General features: G+C 34.5%; 1 protein-coding gene across 1 annotated transcript; it reads left to right on the top strand.

Moving 5' to 3' along the window:
- Positions 1–13,362: 13,362 nt before the first annotated feature.
- Positions 13,363–19,101, top strand: LOC147504875 (protein GID8 homolog). Its single transcript, XM_086557575.1, has 7 exons — positions 13,363–13,500; positions 13,574–13,661; positions 13,768–13,927; positions 14,015–14,121; positions 16,960–17,091; positions 17,192–17,348; positions 18,832–19,101. The coding sequence occupies exons 2-7, from the start codon at positions 13,611–13,613 to the stop codon at positions 18,951–18,953; spliced, it is 729 nt and encodes a 242-aa protein (XP_086413701.1). The 5' UTR covers positions 13,363–13,500; positions 13,574–13,610; the 3' UTR covers positions 18,954–19,101.
- Positions 19,102–19,478: the final 377 nt, after the last annotated feature.

The following is a 19,478-nucleotide window of genomic DNA, read 5'->3' as shown; positions in this document are numbered from 1 at the left end:
AACTCCTCTTTCTCCACTATCTCTTCTCTCTTCTCCACTCAACTATGACTCTCTCTCTCCAAAATTAGTTGGCTCCACCACTTCTCTCTCCACCACTCCAAAATCAGGTGACTCTAGTACTATTTGCTCTCCAAAATCAGGTTTATGTCCAAAATCTTAATGGAAAGTAATTGATATCGATTGATGTCCAAAATTTTATTTCTTTTTGTGAATCTTACTGATAAGTGGTTTGAAATTAACATGGCAATCTTCAGGGTTGAAGAGACTAATTACTAAATAAGGAATGGATGACTCCATATTGATTGATGAAATTGGAGAGCAAGAAGAACATGGTTCAGGTGAGCTAATGTTTCAATTTTATTTTCGATTTCTACCAACGAATTCAATACTGTATTATTGTATCGTGTTAGTTGTTTTTTTTTTTGACGTGGACACATTTATTTGCAGTGCCCGAGCCTTCTACGACATGTTCTTCCTTTGTTTAACCTCTGGAGTTTGAAGTGGAAGTGGAAATTGTGAAGCCACCATGTTTGGGAATGTGTTTTGAAACTTTTGAGGCTGCAAAACAATTTTATATAGATTACGGAAAATCGTTTGGATTTAGTCTCGTAATTCGAAGCTCGGAAAAATTGTTATCTCGTTCGGATGAAGTTAGTAGTTGGCAAATGACTTGCGAACGTTTTAGGGTTTATAAAGATCGAGGAGGCAAAAATAAGAATGTGGATGGAACTGAGAAAGAAGTGAGAAAAAGAAACACAAATACAGTTAAATGTGGGTGTCTTGCTTTAATGAGGGTGACAAAGCAAAATAGTGGAATATGGAAAGTAGTGAAATTTAGTTGCTAGCACAATCACAACCTGGTTAGTCCGGCAAAAAGGATGCGTATGCCTGTTAATAGAAATATGTCTGTTGTAGCTAAGATGTTGATTGACTCATTTCATGATGGTGGTGTACTTGTGAATAAAGTTGTTGATATACTTGACGGAATACAAAATGGTTTTGATGATAGGGATTGTTGGAACCATTTGGACCACTTGAAAGAATACAAGAAACCAGTGAGAGGTGATGCTACCGCGGTGCTTAATTTTTTCAAGAAGAAAAGTATAGAGGATCTTAATTTCTTTTATGCAGTACATATATATCATGAAGCAAGGGTCATTAATTTTTTCTAGGTAGATGGTCAGTCGAGTACACAGTTTCAATATTTTGGTGATGTGGTTTTCTTTAACACCACATATCATAAAAATGTATATGAAATGTCATTTGCCCCATTTACTGGAGTTAACCACCATATGCAATCAATCCAATTTGGTTGTGCACTGCTTTTGGATGAAACAGAAGATTCTTTTCAGTGGGTTTTTGAGATTTGGCTTGGAGCTACGAGTGGACATGCCCCATCTACAATTATCACAGATCAAGATAGAGCTATGACTCTAGCTGTGGGTATTCCCTAATACTCGACACAGATTCTGCCTATAGCACATTATGAAGAAATTCCCTGAAAAACTTCCAAATTATTATTACAGGAGGTTAAAATTCAAAAAAGAATTCAAACAATGTATTCGACAAATATTTATTCCTGGTGTGTTTGAACAGAGGTGGGCAGAATTGATGTCTAGTTTTAAGTTGGAGGAGAATGAATGGCTTCATAAGATGTACAAGATTCGACACAAATGGGCTCCAGTTTATCACTTGGATACTTTTTATCCCGGCACTTCGATTACCGAGGAATTTGAAAGCATGAATTCTTTTTACAATAACTTTTTCACATCTACGACAACTCAACTCTTAGAGAGTTTGCAGTAAAGAATGATAAGTGTTTGATGAAGATTGTTGAAAGAGAAAAAAATAAATATATTACTGAACACTCGAATCGGATTGTGGGCGGTAATTCCTTTCTCTTGAATAGTGCAACAAGTGTATATACAAGGAATGCATATGATAGGTTCAAGCAAGAATTCGAGTTAGCTGAAACTGAGTATGTCCTGCATGATGATGAAAAAGGTACTAATAGCAACAGAACCTACACTTATAAGTCGCGAGTTAAAGGTAACGAGCGTGAATGGAAGGTAAAGTTTAACCCAACAACAAAACTTTTGAGTTTCTGGGGATACCTTGTGGACACCTCATAAAGGTATTTCAGAGTCGTGATATTGAGATTCCTGGGCACTTTATTCTTAAGAGGTGGATGAAAGGGGCAAATACGTATAAAGCTGAGTATGACCGTGGACTAGTAAGTGGTCATGAGAAATCTGAGGTACTGAGAACTACTTAACTTCAAATGGCTGCTAATCAGTTGGTTTATGAAGCTGTGGAAACTAATGCGACTTACCAATTAATGTTGCAAAGACTACAAGAACTGTCAATGGAGCTCAAGAAAAAGAAGGAAGTTGACCCTGGTGTTTCTATTGTTAATTCATGCACCGTTGCTGATAGTTCAGCACCGCCACTTGACGACCCATCCCAAGTTTTACTTTTGAATCCTAACATCTCTCAAACAAAAGGAAGAAAAAAAAAGTCGTGAAGATTTATAAGAAAACTAAGGACAATGGTAGAATAAAAGGTGGTCTTGAACAAGCACGCACAAAAGCCAAAGCAAAGACAGAGAGGAGATGTACATGTTGTAACAAAGTTGGTGCTAACCATGACATATGAATTTTTTTTGAAAATCCAAACAGAAAGAAAGAAGGGCCCAAGTAAGTATAATATTGCTTCCTTAAGCTTAATTCGTAGTATCCTATCTTACGCAATTGGCTTTAAAACTTGACATTTTCCATTCTTTTTGTTGTACAATATTAGATGTAGAGTTAGAGGACGAAGACGATGACAACGAGGAGAACGAAGACAAGGATGGGGAGGAGAACGAAGATGTAGACACAAATGATGACGAATATGATTGAAGCTTGTATTTTTCTTTATTAGACTGTTGATTGTTGGAGCTTATGTTTCTCTTTTCTAGTTATTGGATCTTCTCTTTTCTATATTAGAATGTTGACTGCTGGAGCTTGTGTTTCTCTTTTGTAGTTTGTTGTTTGTTTGAGGCAATGAAATCTTGTGTTTGAGCTTGAAACTGTTAGCTGTTAGCTGTTAGCTTGAAATCGATATTTCTGACCGACTATCAGCTGTAGTTCATTTCTGACAGACTATCAACTGTTAGCTGTTAGCTTGAAATCTTATACAAACTATCAGTGTTGTCATTCAGAACACCTTCATAAACTCTTCTTCTGTGGTTTGATTTGGATAGTTTCACTTGTATTTGAGACGAAATCCCAATATACAATTTGTTAAGTGGAAAGATCCAATTTTCTCATACTTATGGGATGTTGCAAAGTTGCATGAATTATGAAATTGATGTGTACTGATGTTGTGAATGACTCATCCTATTGGTGTAGCATCGTCCCAGCACACTACCGAGATATTAGCAATTGGTTAATTCCTCTGATATTCAACTATGGGATGCTAAGAGTTTTCAAATGGTAAGGTTAACATGTCTATGTTTTTTCCTTATTGAGTTACTAGAAGATGCCTTAAAGTCAATTACTTAGCAGCCTATAATTAAATCCAGAGAAGATTTATGCTAATTAAACTTGACATCATTTTAGAGATCTGTGCTAATTAAACTTGACATCATTACAGAGATCAAAAGAACTTAGTTGACAGAAGACATGATTCATACTATTTAGAGAGGCCAGAACATTGCTCGACATAAGACATGACTCATTCTTAAACATGTCAGAGCATTGCCATTCTTAAACCTATCAGAGCATTGGTATTTCACATAAACATACAAAAAAACCCGCAAGTATAATAGAAAAAAGACAACGAGAACACCGACTGGAAAAAACACAAGTTAACATAACATAACGCAAGTCTCTATTGCATGCAAGTTCACAAAAAAATGCAACGAAATACAAAGAACTTTCCATTACAATAAAACTGGAAATCACCCCCTTCTTTAATACCACTCATATAAGTTTACAATTAACCTCAAACTCTTTCGACAAACCATCATTGCCAATTTCAATTGTAATTTTCACTTTTTTATCTCTTTTTGAAGATGAGGAAAAGGCAACTGGGGAAGAGCTTGAACTCGTTGTCGACTCAATGTTGTTCCTTAACCTTGCTAACAACGTATCCAACCATTTGAAATATTTCCCACACTTGGTGCAATTCAAGAATTTTTTGCCTTTATTTTCATTTTTCTTCATTGCTGAGTTAACCTTTATAAACCCCGCGCAATTCACTTGTCTGCATCTTAGATACTCCAGAGGTATTACTGACGATGCTTTAGCATCTTCCAACTAGGGTAGGGATCTGGTCGGGTTCGGGTCGGATATGGCTATATCCGAATCCGAATCCGAATAGTTTCATAATATCCGAACCCGATTATATCCAAAATTTAATATCCGAACCCGACTAACCCGATCGGATAACACTAGAAATTAAAAAAAAAACCCGAAAAATATATCCGAACCTGAATCCGAATCCGACAGACTTGAACCCGAACAAGTAAACGGATATAAAAATCAACCCGAACTCAATTCTCTGCCCAACCCGAATCGGGTTCGGGTTCAAGTCGGATTCGGGTCAAACCCGACTCGATTCCCTGCCCTACTTCTAACCATTGGAAGTCTCTACAGACGCAACATGTCAAAAAAAAAATCCTAAGAGATCGAGTTTGGCCTGATTGTTTCAGGATCCTACTTCCGCAACAATTTCGAATACAACAAGGTGTGGACAGCCAACCACATTTATCTGATGCATGAGTGTTATCATCACACCTATTGCACATAATTATTTCCATCTATAGTAACACAAATTCAACGAACCAAACATCCAGTTAGCTAAAGCTAAAAAACAGTTAATTTAGAGCTAAAACATAGTTATATCCATCTACAGTAAAACATGAACTGTTACCTAAAGCTAAAAAATAATTGAGAACTAAAAAGTAACTAAGAGCTAAAGTTTGAACCCAAAAATTGATGGTTGATTCGCACTTTCAAGAAATAAAATATGAACTATTACCTAAAGCTAACATGCAAAACAAAGACCCATATGCAGGAAACAACACAAAGATGGGTTTTTTTTTTTTTTTTTTTTTTTTTTTTTTTTTTGTAACTAAAATAGCTTATTATTCCTCTTTTACACAAAATGCAGCACAACTCCAATTGCAGAAAAACCCAAAAAAGAATGAATTTTTTCTTCTTTACTAGCATTAACGTTTAAAACAAACTAACCCAACAACCCAAACACTCTCTAAAGTCACAAAAGATTCAACATTATATTTCGTTTTTCATACATGGCAAAAAAAAACCTGTAATTACTCAAACAAACATAGAGAAAGACAACTAACTTAACAACCAAGCTCGCTCATCTTTTGTGTTGTTGGAAGTTGGAAGGAACTCAAAGATAAACTCTATTCTAACTAACTGGCCTGACTTTGACACGAATCCATTTTAGCCACCAGTAATTTTTTCTCTTCTTTTCTGTGAACAGTGAATATATAAGAAGAAAGTTTGCAAGCAATTAGATATGTTTAGTATTAGAAATTTGAGATGGTATTGAAAGAGAGAAATCAATTTAAGATCGAGAAAGAGAGAAATTGATAGAGTGAACTGTGAGCTCAAAATTTACCTCGAAAGAAGCACACAAACTGAAATAGAGAACTCCGCTAGATCGTGGCCTGATTTTGGAGAGAGAGTCGTGGTTGAGTGGAGAAGAGAGAAGAGAGAAGAGATAGTGGAGAAGGAGGAATTTTAGAGAAAAATTCTCGATCTAAATTTTGTTTATTTCATTTTTTTGTTTCGGTCATTTTTTTTCCAGAAATTACCCTCCCTTGTTTTCACGTGTTTGCTAATTGAGAATTGATTTTATCCGTAGGATTGGAATAGATAGAGGGATGGGATTGGCTGTGTCTAGGGGTGACTTCGGATCGGATTAACCTCCTTCGGAATTTTTCCAAAAAAATTTCGGAACCTAATATGCTAGCCAAATCCGATCCAATTTTTTTTTCGGATTCAAAATATATTTCCAATTTCGGAACTTTCGGAAATTTCAGAATAACTCGGAAATTTCGGAATACTTGGTAAATTTTCAAAGATCTCTTTACTTTCAATTATTTTTGGAATATCATACGCTAATGTTCATTGTAGGGAGAGAAAACCATGTCCACAACACCAATGTACCAACAACAATACGCACTTGTTTATTGAGAAAACCCATTTTCATTCAAACAAGTGATCCAAGAAAAAAATGAGAAAAAGAACCTAGAGCCACCAACAGCAAGCATTGCATTCTGTTGAGGTCCGGGTATTTGTAATGTTTCAATCTTTTTTTTCGTGTGGAAATTGAAGCGTGAAGTGTCTGCATAAATAATAGATTATGGTTTTGGACTCAAAGTAGCTTTTACATAATATTCTATCTATTGGAATTTGGCTTTTGAATTGGTCCGAAGTCATTGTATGACTCAATGACATTTTTTTCATATCATTGTTGTTATGGCATTTATGTAATGACAAATAGAGTGGTCCAATTCAAGTGGAGAAGTAGCGGCTAGGTTATGTTTTTGTTTTGTTTTGGAAGTAAAAACTAGAAAATGAATGAACGGTCGAGATCTAATCAAGTGGATAGTGAGAGAAGTATATATTTTCGAATAAATTGGCAATACTATCGAATTTTCGGATCGGATCGGATTTTAGAATTATATCCAAATCCGATCCAATTTTTTTTCGAATTTTCGAAATCGGAAAATCGCCCATGAAAAACTACACCCAAAGCCGCACCAATTTCGGGTCGGATTTCGAAAAATCGAAATTCGGCAAAAAGAGACACCCCTAGTCTGTGTCTAGAATGTGCCCCAAATTCACCATAAAAATAAGAAAACTACCCAATTTATGACACCTTGACCATTTGACAATAAATAAGTTTAATCCAAACCCCAAAGTGTTTATATTTAAAGCATCAAAAAATTAAGGTTTTTTAAATTTCCCCCTTTTTGGACTAAAAGTTAAATATGGAGTTTGAACAACTATTTTAAAGGAATAAAAAAATATGAAATTTAAGCAAAAAAGCATTGACATTTTTTCAAGCAATTTATATTAATGCATTGCCAAATGGTCAAGGTGCCATAAATTGGGTTTTTGGGGGATTTGATGCATTCTCTGGTATAACTCAAAGTATTGTCAAGTATAAACACAATTATACCAAATATATTATTACAACACTTGTATAAAGAGATTGGAGAATAAAAATTAAACCTTTTTTATCAAGAAACAACAACCAAATATATTACGACGACACAAATATAACGAAAGAGAAAATAAAGAAAAACAAAAGTAATAAAGTATCTTGAGTGAATTGCTCAGTCAATTCATGAACTACAAAGATGAAGGAGGAGAACTAAAATGCCTTACTTCTTAATATAGCCTGCCCTCTTTTGATGTATGCATTCTTTTTTGGCTATTTAGCTTTTAGGCCACTTTTTAATTAGATAATTTGTAGTTGGTCACCAATTGATCGTTTATTTGCATTTGGGCCAAAATTGGCGGTTACCCATCCATATTTTTATATATTAACACATTTACCTTTGGGACCAAACTCTAATTTATAGTTAAAGTCTGGGGGCCAAACCCTAATTTTGAGATAAGATGACTTGGGTATTTAATAAGGGGCCTAAATTTGTTCTAATTCCAATTGTATGCTCTAATTATGATCCATCTTTCATGTAATTGGTAGTTGACCCTAAATACAATAACCAACTCTAAATTGACATCAAATTAAACGCTAATTAGGGTGTACACTTTTATGTTATTGGTACCATTAAACAATAACTTTAGAGTGCTAATATTCTCCCCTTGTTACGTCTATAAACTCACCCTTTAAAAAATATATTATCTATTATGTCCCCTTTATTCTCCCACCTCCCTCATTAGCATAAACTCACCACTGCCTCCTTGAAAGTTAAAACTCTCTAATTGGATGAACTAGCCACTCAAATATTCACTCTCTTTTACCAACCTTTTATTATATTCTAGTTTATACCTAATTGTAGCGATTGAATCAACAATAGATTGTTGAACCTCATGACTAACATTGGTAATAAATCGTACGAGGTGTTCTGCAATCATTCATCTTTATATAGATGTAAGAATCATGTTCAAATTTAGGCTTGAGATAATCCAATTTGAACAATAGCTCACAATTATTATAGTATAAAAGCTAATGAAAAACAAACATCTTCTAACCTCTAAGTCCTCAAACATGTTCATAATAATATTCATGAAGTTTCGTTTTGCTCATACCACAAAAACAATTTGTGTAATGATCGAGACTATTTAATTCGTACAATTATCGATCCAAAAATTAATAATATGTATTTTGTTTTGCTTCCTTCCACCCATCATTTTTGGGTCATATTTGCGTGTGTATGTTAATTAACTTGGATTAGGTGCATGATGTAAGTTGTCATTGCAAAAATATTTTTATATGGCCATTGCATCAAATCGTAAATCTTGTCAAGTACGTGTCTGACTATTATTTGGAATTTTTAGTATTTGGTTATACCGTTAATAGTAATATTTATGTTTGGTCCACAAGTAAGTCATGTGTATGACATGTGCAGGGCATTTTAGCCATTTATAGGAAATTATAGATGGAACAAGACGATTAACTCAAAGTCAACTCAGTTAACCTTTAAATTTAGCCCAAATGCAAATAAACGACCAATTAGTGACCAACTGCAAATTATATATCCAATTAAAAAGCTAAACAACTCATTATTTTTAATCAATATTTAGTTAAGAGTGTGTTTATTACCCAATTATAGTATAGGTGGGACCAATTCTTATGGTGATACTTTGTATTGACATTTTTTTGTCCAATTGACAATATGTCAATATATGTATCATCTAAACATTCTTCCTAGGGAATAGTTAGGTTTCCATGTTTTTTTATTTTGTTTATTTGAAATTTTAAGAACAAATGTCAATACAATCAAACTCTCATTCTGGCAAGTTATATGTTGCGGTGTGGTTGTTGAAAATGGAGAATAACAAATTGCGACAAATGATTTCTACTTTACAAAGTTGTTTATAGGTGCTGTGGTTGAAATTTTTGGGAAAAAACTATTTTAATAATGACGATCATATAAAGTGGAAAAAATGTAAAATGTAGTCGCAAAAGGAATGCTTGTAGCGGGAAAAAAAAACTTTTAATAATCTCTTTTGACAACAATATGTTGAAATGAACTCTAGCGGTCTTCATCTTTTTAACAAACAATTATAAACATTCTGTCTAGGGAATAGTTAGGTTTTCATGTTTTTTTAAAAAAAAATTATTTTGTTTTCGAGAGAGATAAATTATTTGAAAATTTAAGAACAAACTTCAGTACAATCAAAATCTCATTTTGGCAATTTTTATGTTGCGGTGTGGTTGGTTGAAAATGGAGAATAACAAATTGCGATGAACGATTTCTACGTTACAGAAAAGTAATAAAGTATCTTGAGTAAACTGCTCAATTTGTGAACTACAAAGATATATGAGGAGAACTAAAATGCCTTAGTTTTTAACATCACCAACCTTTTTTTGATATATATATTATTTTTAATCAATATTTAGTTAAGAGTGTTTATTATCCAATTATAGTATATAGGCGGGACTAATTCTTATGGTGATACTTTGTACTGCCATTTTTTTGGTCCAATTGACAATATGTCAATCATATGTATCACCTAAACATTATGTCTAGGGAATAGTTAGAGATAAATTATTTGAAAGTTTAAGAACAAATTTCAATACAATCAAAATCTCATTATGGCAAGTTATATGTTTCGGTGTGGTTGCTGAAAATGGAGAATAACAAATTGCGACAATTTTTACTTTACAAAGTTGTGTATGGGTGCGGTGGTTGAAATTTTTGGAAAAAAATGCTTTTAATAATGATGATAATATAAAGTGGAAAAATTCCTTATAATAATCTCTTTCGACAACAATATATTGAAATTAACTCTAGCAGCCTTCATATTTTTAACAAACAATTATAAATATTATGCCTAGGGAATAGTTATATTTTTATGTTTTTAATAAGGGACAAATTCCTATTATAATAGGAGAATGATTTCCGTTTTAATTAGAATTGTTAGAACTTCTCTTTTCAATAGGAGAGAAATTCCCGTTTTAATAGGAGTTGATGAATTGGAATTTTAAGAGAGCTCGAAAAATACCATTTGTTGGAGCTTTAATATTAAGACAAGAAGTCTCACTTTGTGTGGCAGAAATTGTTGCACAAGAACCAGGTGCCCGTGACTCAATGGGTAGCAAGGAATGTCATGGGATCATCCAAGGCAAGTGATCTAACTCGTGCTATTTTGCATTTCCTTTTGATACTTCAAAATAATAAGGGTTTTTGTATTGTGGATTTTATGTGGAGTGAAGTTGTGGCTTTTGGTGCGTCTACTGCAGCCCTACCTGTTTTCTTTACGAAAGTTATGTTGCATTTGTGGGTGCGTTAGTGGTGTGAAGAAGACTATGCTTAAGGATCACAAAAACCCTACTATCTATAAGATGTGTGTACCGAAAAATTGAGATTTACCTAAAGTTTGGCTCAAGAACATGGGCAAGATGATGACTATGAATCCCCTTCTGAGACTATCTTTGCTGAGGTTGCCATGGAGGGTGTGATTGATGATATAGGAATATTTTCTTTACTTCATAGTGGTACGCGCCAGTTGCATAGAGTGCTGGGGTCGATCCATAATACTCAGGCAGAACATCATAACTACATGAGTGACCTCCAAGATGAGCGACAAACACTTCAGGATAATCAGACTACTTTTGAGAATGCTTAGAACGAGCGTTGGGAAATTTAGGATTGTGTGGTTTTATGTTTGTTATGTCATAAGTAGTACTTGTTTTATTTTTATTTTTCGGTGTGTTAGTTTTGTACGTTGAGTAGCTTGCAGGCCCGTGTATATGCACCGACTCTTTTGAAAACATTTAGATTTTTTTTAGAAAATTATGACTACCGTTTTAGTCGCTAACCCGTTTTAATTTTCTAACAAATTGTTTTAAATTAAATTTAAAAAACCTGTTTTTTCAATTGGAAGAGAGATCTTGTTTTAATAGGAGAATGATTCCCGTTTTAATTAGATATGCTAGATTTTTCCTTAATTTTCAATAGGGGAGGAATTTCTATTTTAATAGAAGAAGGATTTCCGCTTTAATTAGAAGTGCTGGAACTTGTTTTAATAGGATAAGACTTCCCGTTATAATAGGAGAGGAATCCCCGTTATAAAAAAAGATTTCTGTTTTTCAAATATGAGAGAAATTCCTGTTTTAATATGAGATAACGTGGAATTTTAATAGAGCTAAAAAATACCCCTTTTAATACCTCTTAATATTATGGGAGCTTTAATATTAAGACTAAAAAATAGACTTGTGCATACGCACCGGCTCTTTTAAAAACTTGTTTAATAATCATAACTATACATATAGAAATTTTCTAATAAATCATGATTCCTGTTTTCGTTGATAACTTGTTTTAATTCATAACAAATTATTTTAATCAAGTCTTTAAAACCCGTTTTAATTTCTCGACAAATTGTTTTAATTAAGTTTTAAAAATCCGTTTTAATTTAGAAGTGTGATTCCTGTTTTTAATAGAAGAATGATTCCTGTTTTAATTAGAAGTGATAGATTTTTCTTTTTCAATAGGAGAGGAAGCCCATTATAATAGGAGAATAATTCCCGTTTTAATTAGAAATGCTATAATTTTTATTTTCAATAGGAGAGAAAGACGTGAAATTTTAAGAGAGCTAGAAAAACACCCCTTGTGGGAGCTTTAATATTAACAAGGTTTTAGACCCGCCCAGAATCATTTCTAAAATTCACATCTCTTAAATTTTTGTGAAGAATTCAACGACTAATAATTATTAGCATAAATTTTTGGAGTTAATTTAGCAATATTTTCTTATTGGAGTACGTCGTATAAAATTTCTTTGTCAGATGTTCATTGACTTATTAGAGTTGTGCTATATTAGAAAACTTCTTAAGAGTAAGAGTTCATATTGTATTAGGAAACTTCTTATGATTCATTAAGAGTGTCCACATGACATACCTATGTCTCAAGAATGCGCCACCTAGGAAAGAAACTGTCCACATAATATGTATTATGCCTTTAATATAGAGAGATGTGATATATAGATATAGATTTAGAGCATCTCCAATGGAGGGTGTACATATACACCTCCACATAAGTGTTACATAGGTGCCATTATGATTTTATAATCCCTCTTACACACTAATAGTTTCCATACCCAAAATGGTATCCAATGCAACAAAGCTTATGAGTTTGTAAAATTAAAAAAACTAAGAAAAGATGATAGTCAAAGTCCATCGCAAATTGGTTTAACTAAAAAAGAAATAAAACGCACGTCACTTCCAGTAACGTTCGTGGTTAACTAAAACTGACGCAGGCCAATAAATGGCGGTCTTTGCCCGACGCAAACGTTACAATTCTCAAAAAACAAAAAACAGACGTGAGTTTATGTGACGTTTGAATTTTGTTTTAGTTGGGACGTTAGTTCAAGTGATGATGCCCGAGATGTTTATTAACTAATAGCAGGATGGGAAATTTCCCACTCCTTCTATTAACTATTAGCTTAGGGCACCTCCAATGGGGGGTGTAAAATTACACCTCCACCTAGGTGCCATTAGGATTTTACACCTCTAATTGTATAGTATTGTATAGCTTATAAATATCCACACTCTATACTCTCCAATGGAAGAGTGTAAAAAAAATAGATTTTAAACTCGGACGTCACTCCAAGTGGCGTCCCTCTTTAATTTAAAAAGCTGGGGCGTCAAATGGAGTGGCGTCCCAGGTAAAATTACTTTAGAATTAGAAAGGGGCGTTACTCCAGTGACGTCCGAAAATTATTTCACTCGGGCGTCGAAAAATCGTCGCGCCTTTTTTTATTAACTAATAGCGAGAGGGGGAATTCCCCACCTTCTCTATTAGCTAATACACTATTACCTACGGTATAGCACCCCCATTGGAGAGAGTTTTTTGATATTTGGAGTGTAAAATTTCCACTCTATACGGTTAACACCCCCCATTGGAGATGCCCTTATCACTTGAGATTTACACCCCCATTGGAAACAAGTTTTTGACATTTAGAGTGTACACTTATACTTTAAACAATTTACATCCCCATTGGATATGCCCTTAGTCGGAACCATAGCAGAGTCAAACTCTTACAAGATTTACACTAATTTACGTCACATTAATATATTTTTATTGACACCCCAAACTGACACCTTTACCAAAACTTGCGGATATAAGCACCCACCCATCTTGTGTATTAGCTGACGTGTTTTCCACGTCACACTCCAACCAACCACATTCTTCTTTTCTATTCAGCCCTAATTCGAAAAAAAAAACCAGACCATATAAAAAAAAAGTGCTCGGAATACGTCACCAGGAGAAACCCACTTTGGAAAAAGGTAATGTTACCATCTTACCCAACTCAAACATCCATAATTTCAATTATACCACTAATATTATTATTATTATTAGGTTTGAAGAATGGATTTAATTTCGGTGTACTACTGATATGTCACTGTTCAGAATTTTCATTAGTCAGCTTGCAGAAATCGAAAATATGGTATGTCCCAATTTTTTATCTATATATACAAAAAAAAAAATATATATATATATATATATATATTTATTTATTTATTTAATAGTTAATTAATTAATTAATTGTGCAGTCAACGTCGAAGAAAGTGATAACGAGAGAAGAATGGGAGAAGAAGTTAAACGAAGTAAAGATAAGAAAAGAAGATATGAATAAATTGGTTATGAATTTTCTTGTTACTGAAGGTTATGTTGAAGCGGCCGAGAGATTTAAAATGGAGTCTGGGACTGAACGTATCCTTTTGTTTTTTTAATTAATAATAATGTGTTTTGTTTTTGTCGATTTAGTATGATGAATTGTTGGACTTAATTGGTACATAGCAGATATTGATCTTGCGACAATAACAGACCGTATGGCTGTTAAAAAGGCTGTACAATGTGGTAATGTTGAAGATGCGATTGAGAAAGTCAACGATTTGAATCCCGAGGTAACAAATAGTTTAGTTTCGTTGTGTTTAAGCAAAATATGTTGCCTTAAGCTATGGTACTTTTAACATTGCTTAAGATCACCTAGTTGGAATTCGGCGAAATGTTCGTTATTAGTGTTAGGAGTTAGGATGTTGTACAAAGTATGCATATTACACTACAAGTTTAAGGTTTTGTGCATATGTAATAAATGCTGATAAAGGGTAGTTTATAAAGCAGGGATATACTTTCTCTTCATAATATTGTCCGCTGATCATTGTTTAAATTTTAGCAATCAATCGTCTAACATCATAGTTATCATAGTTTACAAATATATGAACGGTCAGGCTACGTTGACACCCCTAAATGACACCTTGAATTGACACCCCTACTGAAATGTGCATTTCTATGATGAATTAATGGCTGATTTTTGGTGAAGATGACCTTCTTACCATGTTGATCATGTTTGCAAAATTTCAATTCATTTCGACATCTCTAGCCTTGTCAAATTTATTTACAAAACTGAAATAATATATACCGTTAAAAAAATTGCAAACTTCAACACAACTTTTGACAAGGTTACACGTATTGAAATGAGCTGATTTTTTTTGGAGATCACATCCATAGTGGGGAGATCATATCTACCAAAAATCGGCTATTAAATCATTGTGTTTAGTAGGGGTGTCAATTCGGGGTGTCAACGTAGCCTGATTGATATACGAATAAAAATTGTGACTTACTATTTGCGACTCGATACACATTAATTAATAATACGACTAGATGGCTAATAGATTATGAGGATAGAATGATGCTCCCATTAGAAATATACTTCTATTTTACTGGTGTATTGTGTTGCAATTGCTCCACTTAACACGCTACGGTATACTAGTGAAATTCCCTAAACTTCCTCTTGCTATGCAAATTTCTTGCATATATTTGAGACTCATGGATCATACACTTCTATGGAGTCTATTCGTCTTCCAGTTCATGAATCTATTAACCATCTAGTCCATAGGGATTGAGTTGAAACTGAGTAGATATGCAGAAGTTGATTAGAGTACATAAGGTGATAGAAGGCTTGTAAGACTGGGATCATGGGTGGCTTTGAGGCAGTCTCAGGTCTAAGAGTGAATTTGCGACATTGTAAATTGTTGGTTCTGGATAGTATTGTAGTTAGCATTGGTTGTTGGGTAGGCAACCTACCATCTATCTATCTTGGACTACCCCAGGGGGTACAAATAGCTCGGTTATTTGAGACACGATTCTTGAAAATTTTCAGAGGAAGCATGAATAGTGACAATGACGATATTTTTGTAACGGTGCTTGGGTCATCATGACTAAAATTACTTTGTATATACTTATATGTCGTTGTTCCATATGCCTCAGAGTGTAGCGAAGCATATTGGAAGGACCATCAGAAATTTCATGTGGGATAACTCTGACGAGGATCATAGTTATCACCTGCTGAATTGGAAGAAAGTTATTGCCAATGAAAAAGATTGAGGTTGGGTCTGAGGAAGATGCAATAGTTTAGCCTTGCTCTGTTGGGAACTTGGCTTGGTATTTGGTGAGGAGCACAGTGCTTTAGAGGAAGGTAATTAAGTCTAGATTCTGTGAGGCTAACCTTGGTCGGGTTAGTTGGTCTGGGCCGATTGTATGTGGTGTCTGGCGAGGTATTCAACTAGGCCTTGAAGCCTTTCAGAGAGTGGAACTGGTGAGAATTTTAAGATTTTTGGAAGACTGGTGACTGAATGGGAGACCTTTAGATTTTCCGAGACCATTACATCTATGTCTCTAACACTGACCCATTTGGGACTTCGTGAGGTGGGGTTGTAGACTTGTAGGCATCTTTGGGTGGATTTTGGACCATTTACAATGCCATGGCAGACATGGATATTGCGATTTTTGCTACTTTTGTTTGGAAAACAGACACTACGACTTCTGTGAAGCCATAAGCCGGAGATATTCGTTTGTGGACAATTGACAAGAATGTGCACCTTTCCTGTAAATCTTTCTATTTTTCCCTCTGCTCCCAGATTTCAGAAGCCCATCGACCTACCCTATCTAGTCCTTTCCTAGACTTTTATTTGGAAGTTTTACATAGACACCACTGTAATATATATTTAATATAGTCATCGTTTACATCTGTTGTGTCAATCTTGAAATTTTGCTATTCTGCCAAGCTTTTTAGCCATCAGCGGATCAGCCTAACTTTGCATTATTTGTTTCTTACTAGTGCTGCCGTAAGAACTGTTTTTTATTAATATCTGCAGCCCTGCAGGTAATAAACTCTGGCAGCTTACGAGCAAGTCTTCCTCAATGTTAGGAGAATAACGTTTACCACTTGATAATACTTATATTACGAGCATGCACTTCTACACATAACTAAGATATCTTTGAACTTGATCCCAAAAATAGAAATTAAAATAGCACTCATAATAGTTCACCCAATCACCCAAAATTAAAATAAATCAAATCCATATTAAAAATCATGAAATGAAAAGATAGAGAAAGTTTCACTCAATTTATGCGTTACTACCACCATCTTCAATATTACCATCCATCAAACGTGCTTTCAACTCGTTTTGTTCTTCAAGCAGTCTATTATATGCATATTGAATCCAATTGTACTTTTTGTTAAAATCTATCTTCCCTTCTAAGTTATAATCCTCGATATCTAATAGTGGGAAAGAGAGTGTTGATTAGGAAGAGTATTTATTGGTTTCAATTATTTGGAAATGCCTTGCAGATTATCTTCTGTTAGGATGACCATATTTATTATGGGTACCCTTTATTATCTGTGTAAGGTGTCCATTTACTCTTGACTTGAACTTGATTTTTTATCATGGTTTTGCATGCAGATACTGGACACGAATCCCCAGCTATTTTTCCATCTCCAACAACAAAGGTTGATAGAATTGATTCGCAATGGGAAAGTAGAAGAGGCCCTTGAGTTTGCTCAGGAGGAGCTTGCACCGAGGGGTGAAGAAAATGTAACCATTTTATCAATGACCTTATAACTATTTACTTATGTCCTTTTCATGTTTACAGAGGCTTAGACAGTTCTTACAATGGTTAACACTCATTCTGCAGCAAAGCTTTCTAGAAGAACTAGAGAGGACGGTTGCTCTCCTGGCGTTTGAAGATGTCAATAACTGCCCTGTTGGAGAGCTTCTGGATATATCACAGCGTTTGAAAACAGCGAGTGAAGTGAATGCAGCCATCCTCACTAGCCAGAGTCATGAAAAAGGTTAGAAATGGCCCTGCAGCATTTTCGAATTTTTACAGCTAGAACTAATCACAGTATTGGACCAGTGCCTCTGACAGTTAATAATCTCTTTATGGCAATACTTTTGACAGTTTATTATCTCTTTATCATGGTAATGTACCACATTTTGGTGTTGATGGCGTTGGAATAATAATAAGATATCTTTTATGTATTTATGCACATTGCGTATTCGGTAGTTTTTTCTTCTTATAATGGTTTTTGAGTTACATTGGGAAACAGTTGCATTGCTGCCAGAAGCACTGCATACTTGCAAGAAAATATATGCTTGTTGTTGCACTATTTCATTCTCATGTTTGCATTTCTCATTAATTACTACGTGGAAGTCGAACTCCTCATTTTCTAGTCACTCCTGAAGATACTTACCATCAGCTTTTACATGAATTTAATTGACACAATTTTCATTATCTACATCTAGAATATGACCAGAGTATTGTCAGTAGACCAAGATATATTAGCGTCAATATTGTCCTGTAAGAGGTGAGGTTGTCCCATGAACTGCACACTATCACAACTATGAACAGAGACTGGCTCTTTCTGCCTATCCCCAAAGGCCCCTAACAACCTAAAATTGCAACCGCCTTAAGGAAAGGAACTTCGACAAACACTCAATCATTTTTCTTGACTTTTTGACGAAGCTGTCACGTGCAAGGCTAGGTGTAATTCATTGATTTTCATGGGGTTAGATCCTGCAAATAACGAATCCCTAGATCTACTTGTTAACCCCTTCTGAGGACATGTGTATATCAAACAACGATACGTTACAATTCGGAATTGGTGTCTGGAAATGGTCTTGCAAGGACACAATCACATACAGCCTGTTTATCCTCTCTAAACAGATTCCTCCCATTCAAGTCCCAAAAAACTGTTACCTTAAACAGTTTTCACGATTAGATAGCTGTAACTTGGCATAGTCTTTAAACTGTGTTTCCCTTTCTATATTTTACCCCATTTTTTTTTTCTTTTTCTATATACATGATTGGTTCGGCGTGAAGTGTGGTCCTATGGGTTCTGGGTATTATTTAGTATTAAATAGATTTATGAACATGTTCATTTACATTATTTGATGTGGTTCTCACCTCAGGTAATGGTGATACACCCAATTAGATACATGTTACCAATTTTTTTTGTGGGGGATTGGATCAATTCCATTTTTAGCAGACCAGGTTTGGTGTGAGTGTGACCTTTTTTTGTCATTTCTGTGCTGTTGTGGGTTTTACCTGATGTAATCAGAGCCAGATCTGTTGACAGTAGCAGATACATTTACCAACTTGTGGTTTGTTTTCCTTTATTTTAGAGTTGTAACAAATGAACCAATTTAGTGTTACATTTTCTACTCAGACAACTATTTTTCAAATATTATTTTGTGTGTACTTTTGAAATGAACTTTTCATGTGTATATACAAGTTTGCAACTTTTGTCCTTATTATTAATTTTTAAACTCCAGATCCAAAGCTGCCAAGCCTTTTAAAGATGTTGATATGGGCTCAAAACCAACTTGATGAGAAGGCTGCTTATCCACGCATAAATGACTTGTCTACTGCCGTTCTTGAAGACCCTGCTGTGTGAGTGACCCGGAAAGCTTGTTTAGTGGAGATTGAGGTCAGGTTATGATGGTATCAGAATTGAGTGAAGAGAATGGAGTCATGTGAATATTTCTATGTAGGTTCGGTCCAATTTCCTTCTGATATATGAGAACTTGATTCTTTCCCTTAAAGCAATGCTCTTCTATTCATTTTAATTGTCCACTCATTCTATTTTATCCTATTGCTTCTAGTGAGTTCTACCATTACACGTAAAAGCTGAATAAAATTGTTATTCTTTGTTCGACGTTATAAACTTGTGATACTAAAATTTAGCAGAGATTCTTTCAGTTTACTCATTAGGTCATTAGTTCCTATTAGTTATCATTTGAGTTTTGAAAGTATTGGTGCAAGTTATGTACAAGTGTGGCAGTCATCTCTGTGCAGTTTTTGAAAGGACTCTGATAAGCAGACTAAGTTCTTGACCCATTGAATAACTTCAATATTAGTTTGGCGTAAAATGCAACTTAACATGCAGTACCTGGGTAGAAGAAAATTATGTTCTTTAGTC

This window comes from Coptis chinensis, chromosome 4, assembly GCF_015680905.1.
Source record: "Coptis chinensis isolate HL-2020 chromosome 4, ASM1568090v1, whole genome shotgun sequence".
NCBI lineage: Eukaryota > Viridiplantae > Streptophyta > Magnoliopsida > Ranunculales > Ranunculaceae > Coptis > Coptis chinensis.
Note: the sequence above shows the minus strand (reverse complement) of the source record. Positions and strands in the feature narration are given on the sequence as shown.

Bases quoted from the DNA above. Each gene is read 5' to 3' on its own strand.
- LOC147504875 (XM_086557575.1), top strand. From the start codon at position 13,611: ATGTCACTGTTCAGAATTTTCATTAGTCAGCTTGCAGAAATCGAAAAT. The intron at 13,928-14,014 runs GTATCCTTTTGT...ATTGGTACATAG, and splicing joins AATGGAGTCTGGGACTGAAC to CAGATATTGATCTTGCGACA. The intron at 17,349-18,831 runs GTTAGAAATGGC...TTTAAACTCCAG, and splicing joins TAGCCAGAGTCATGAAAAAG to ATCCAAAGCTGCCAAGCCTT.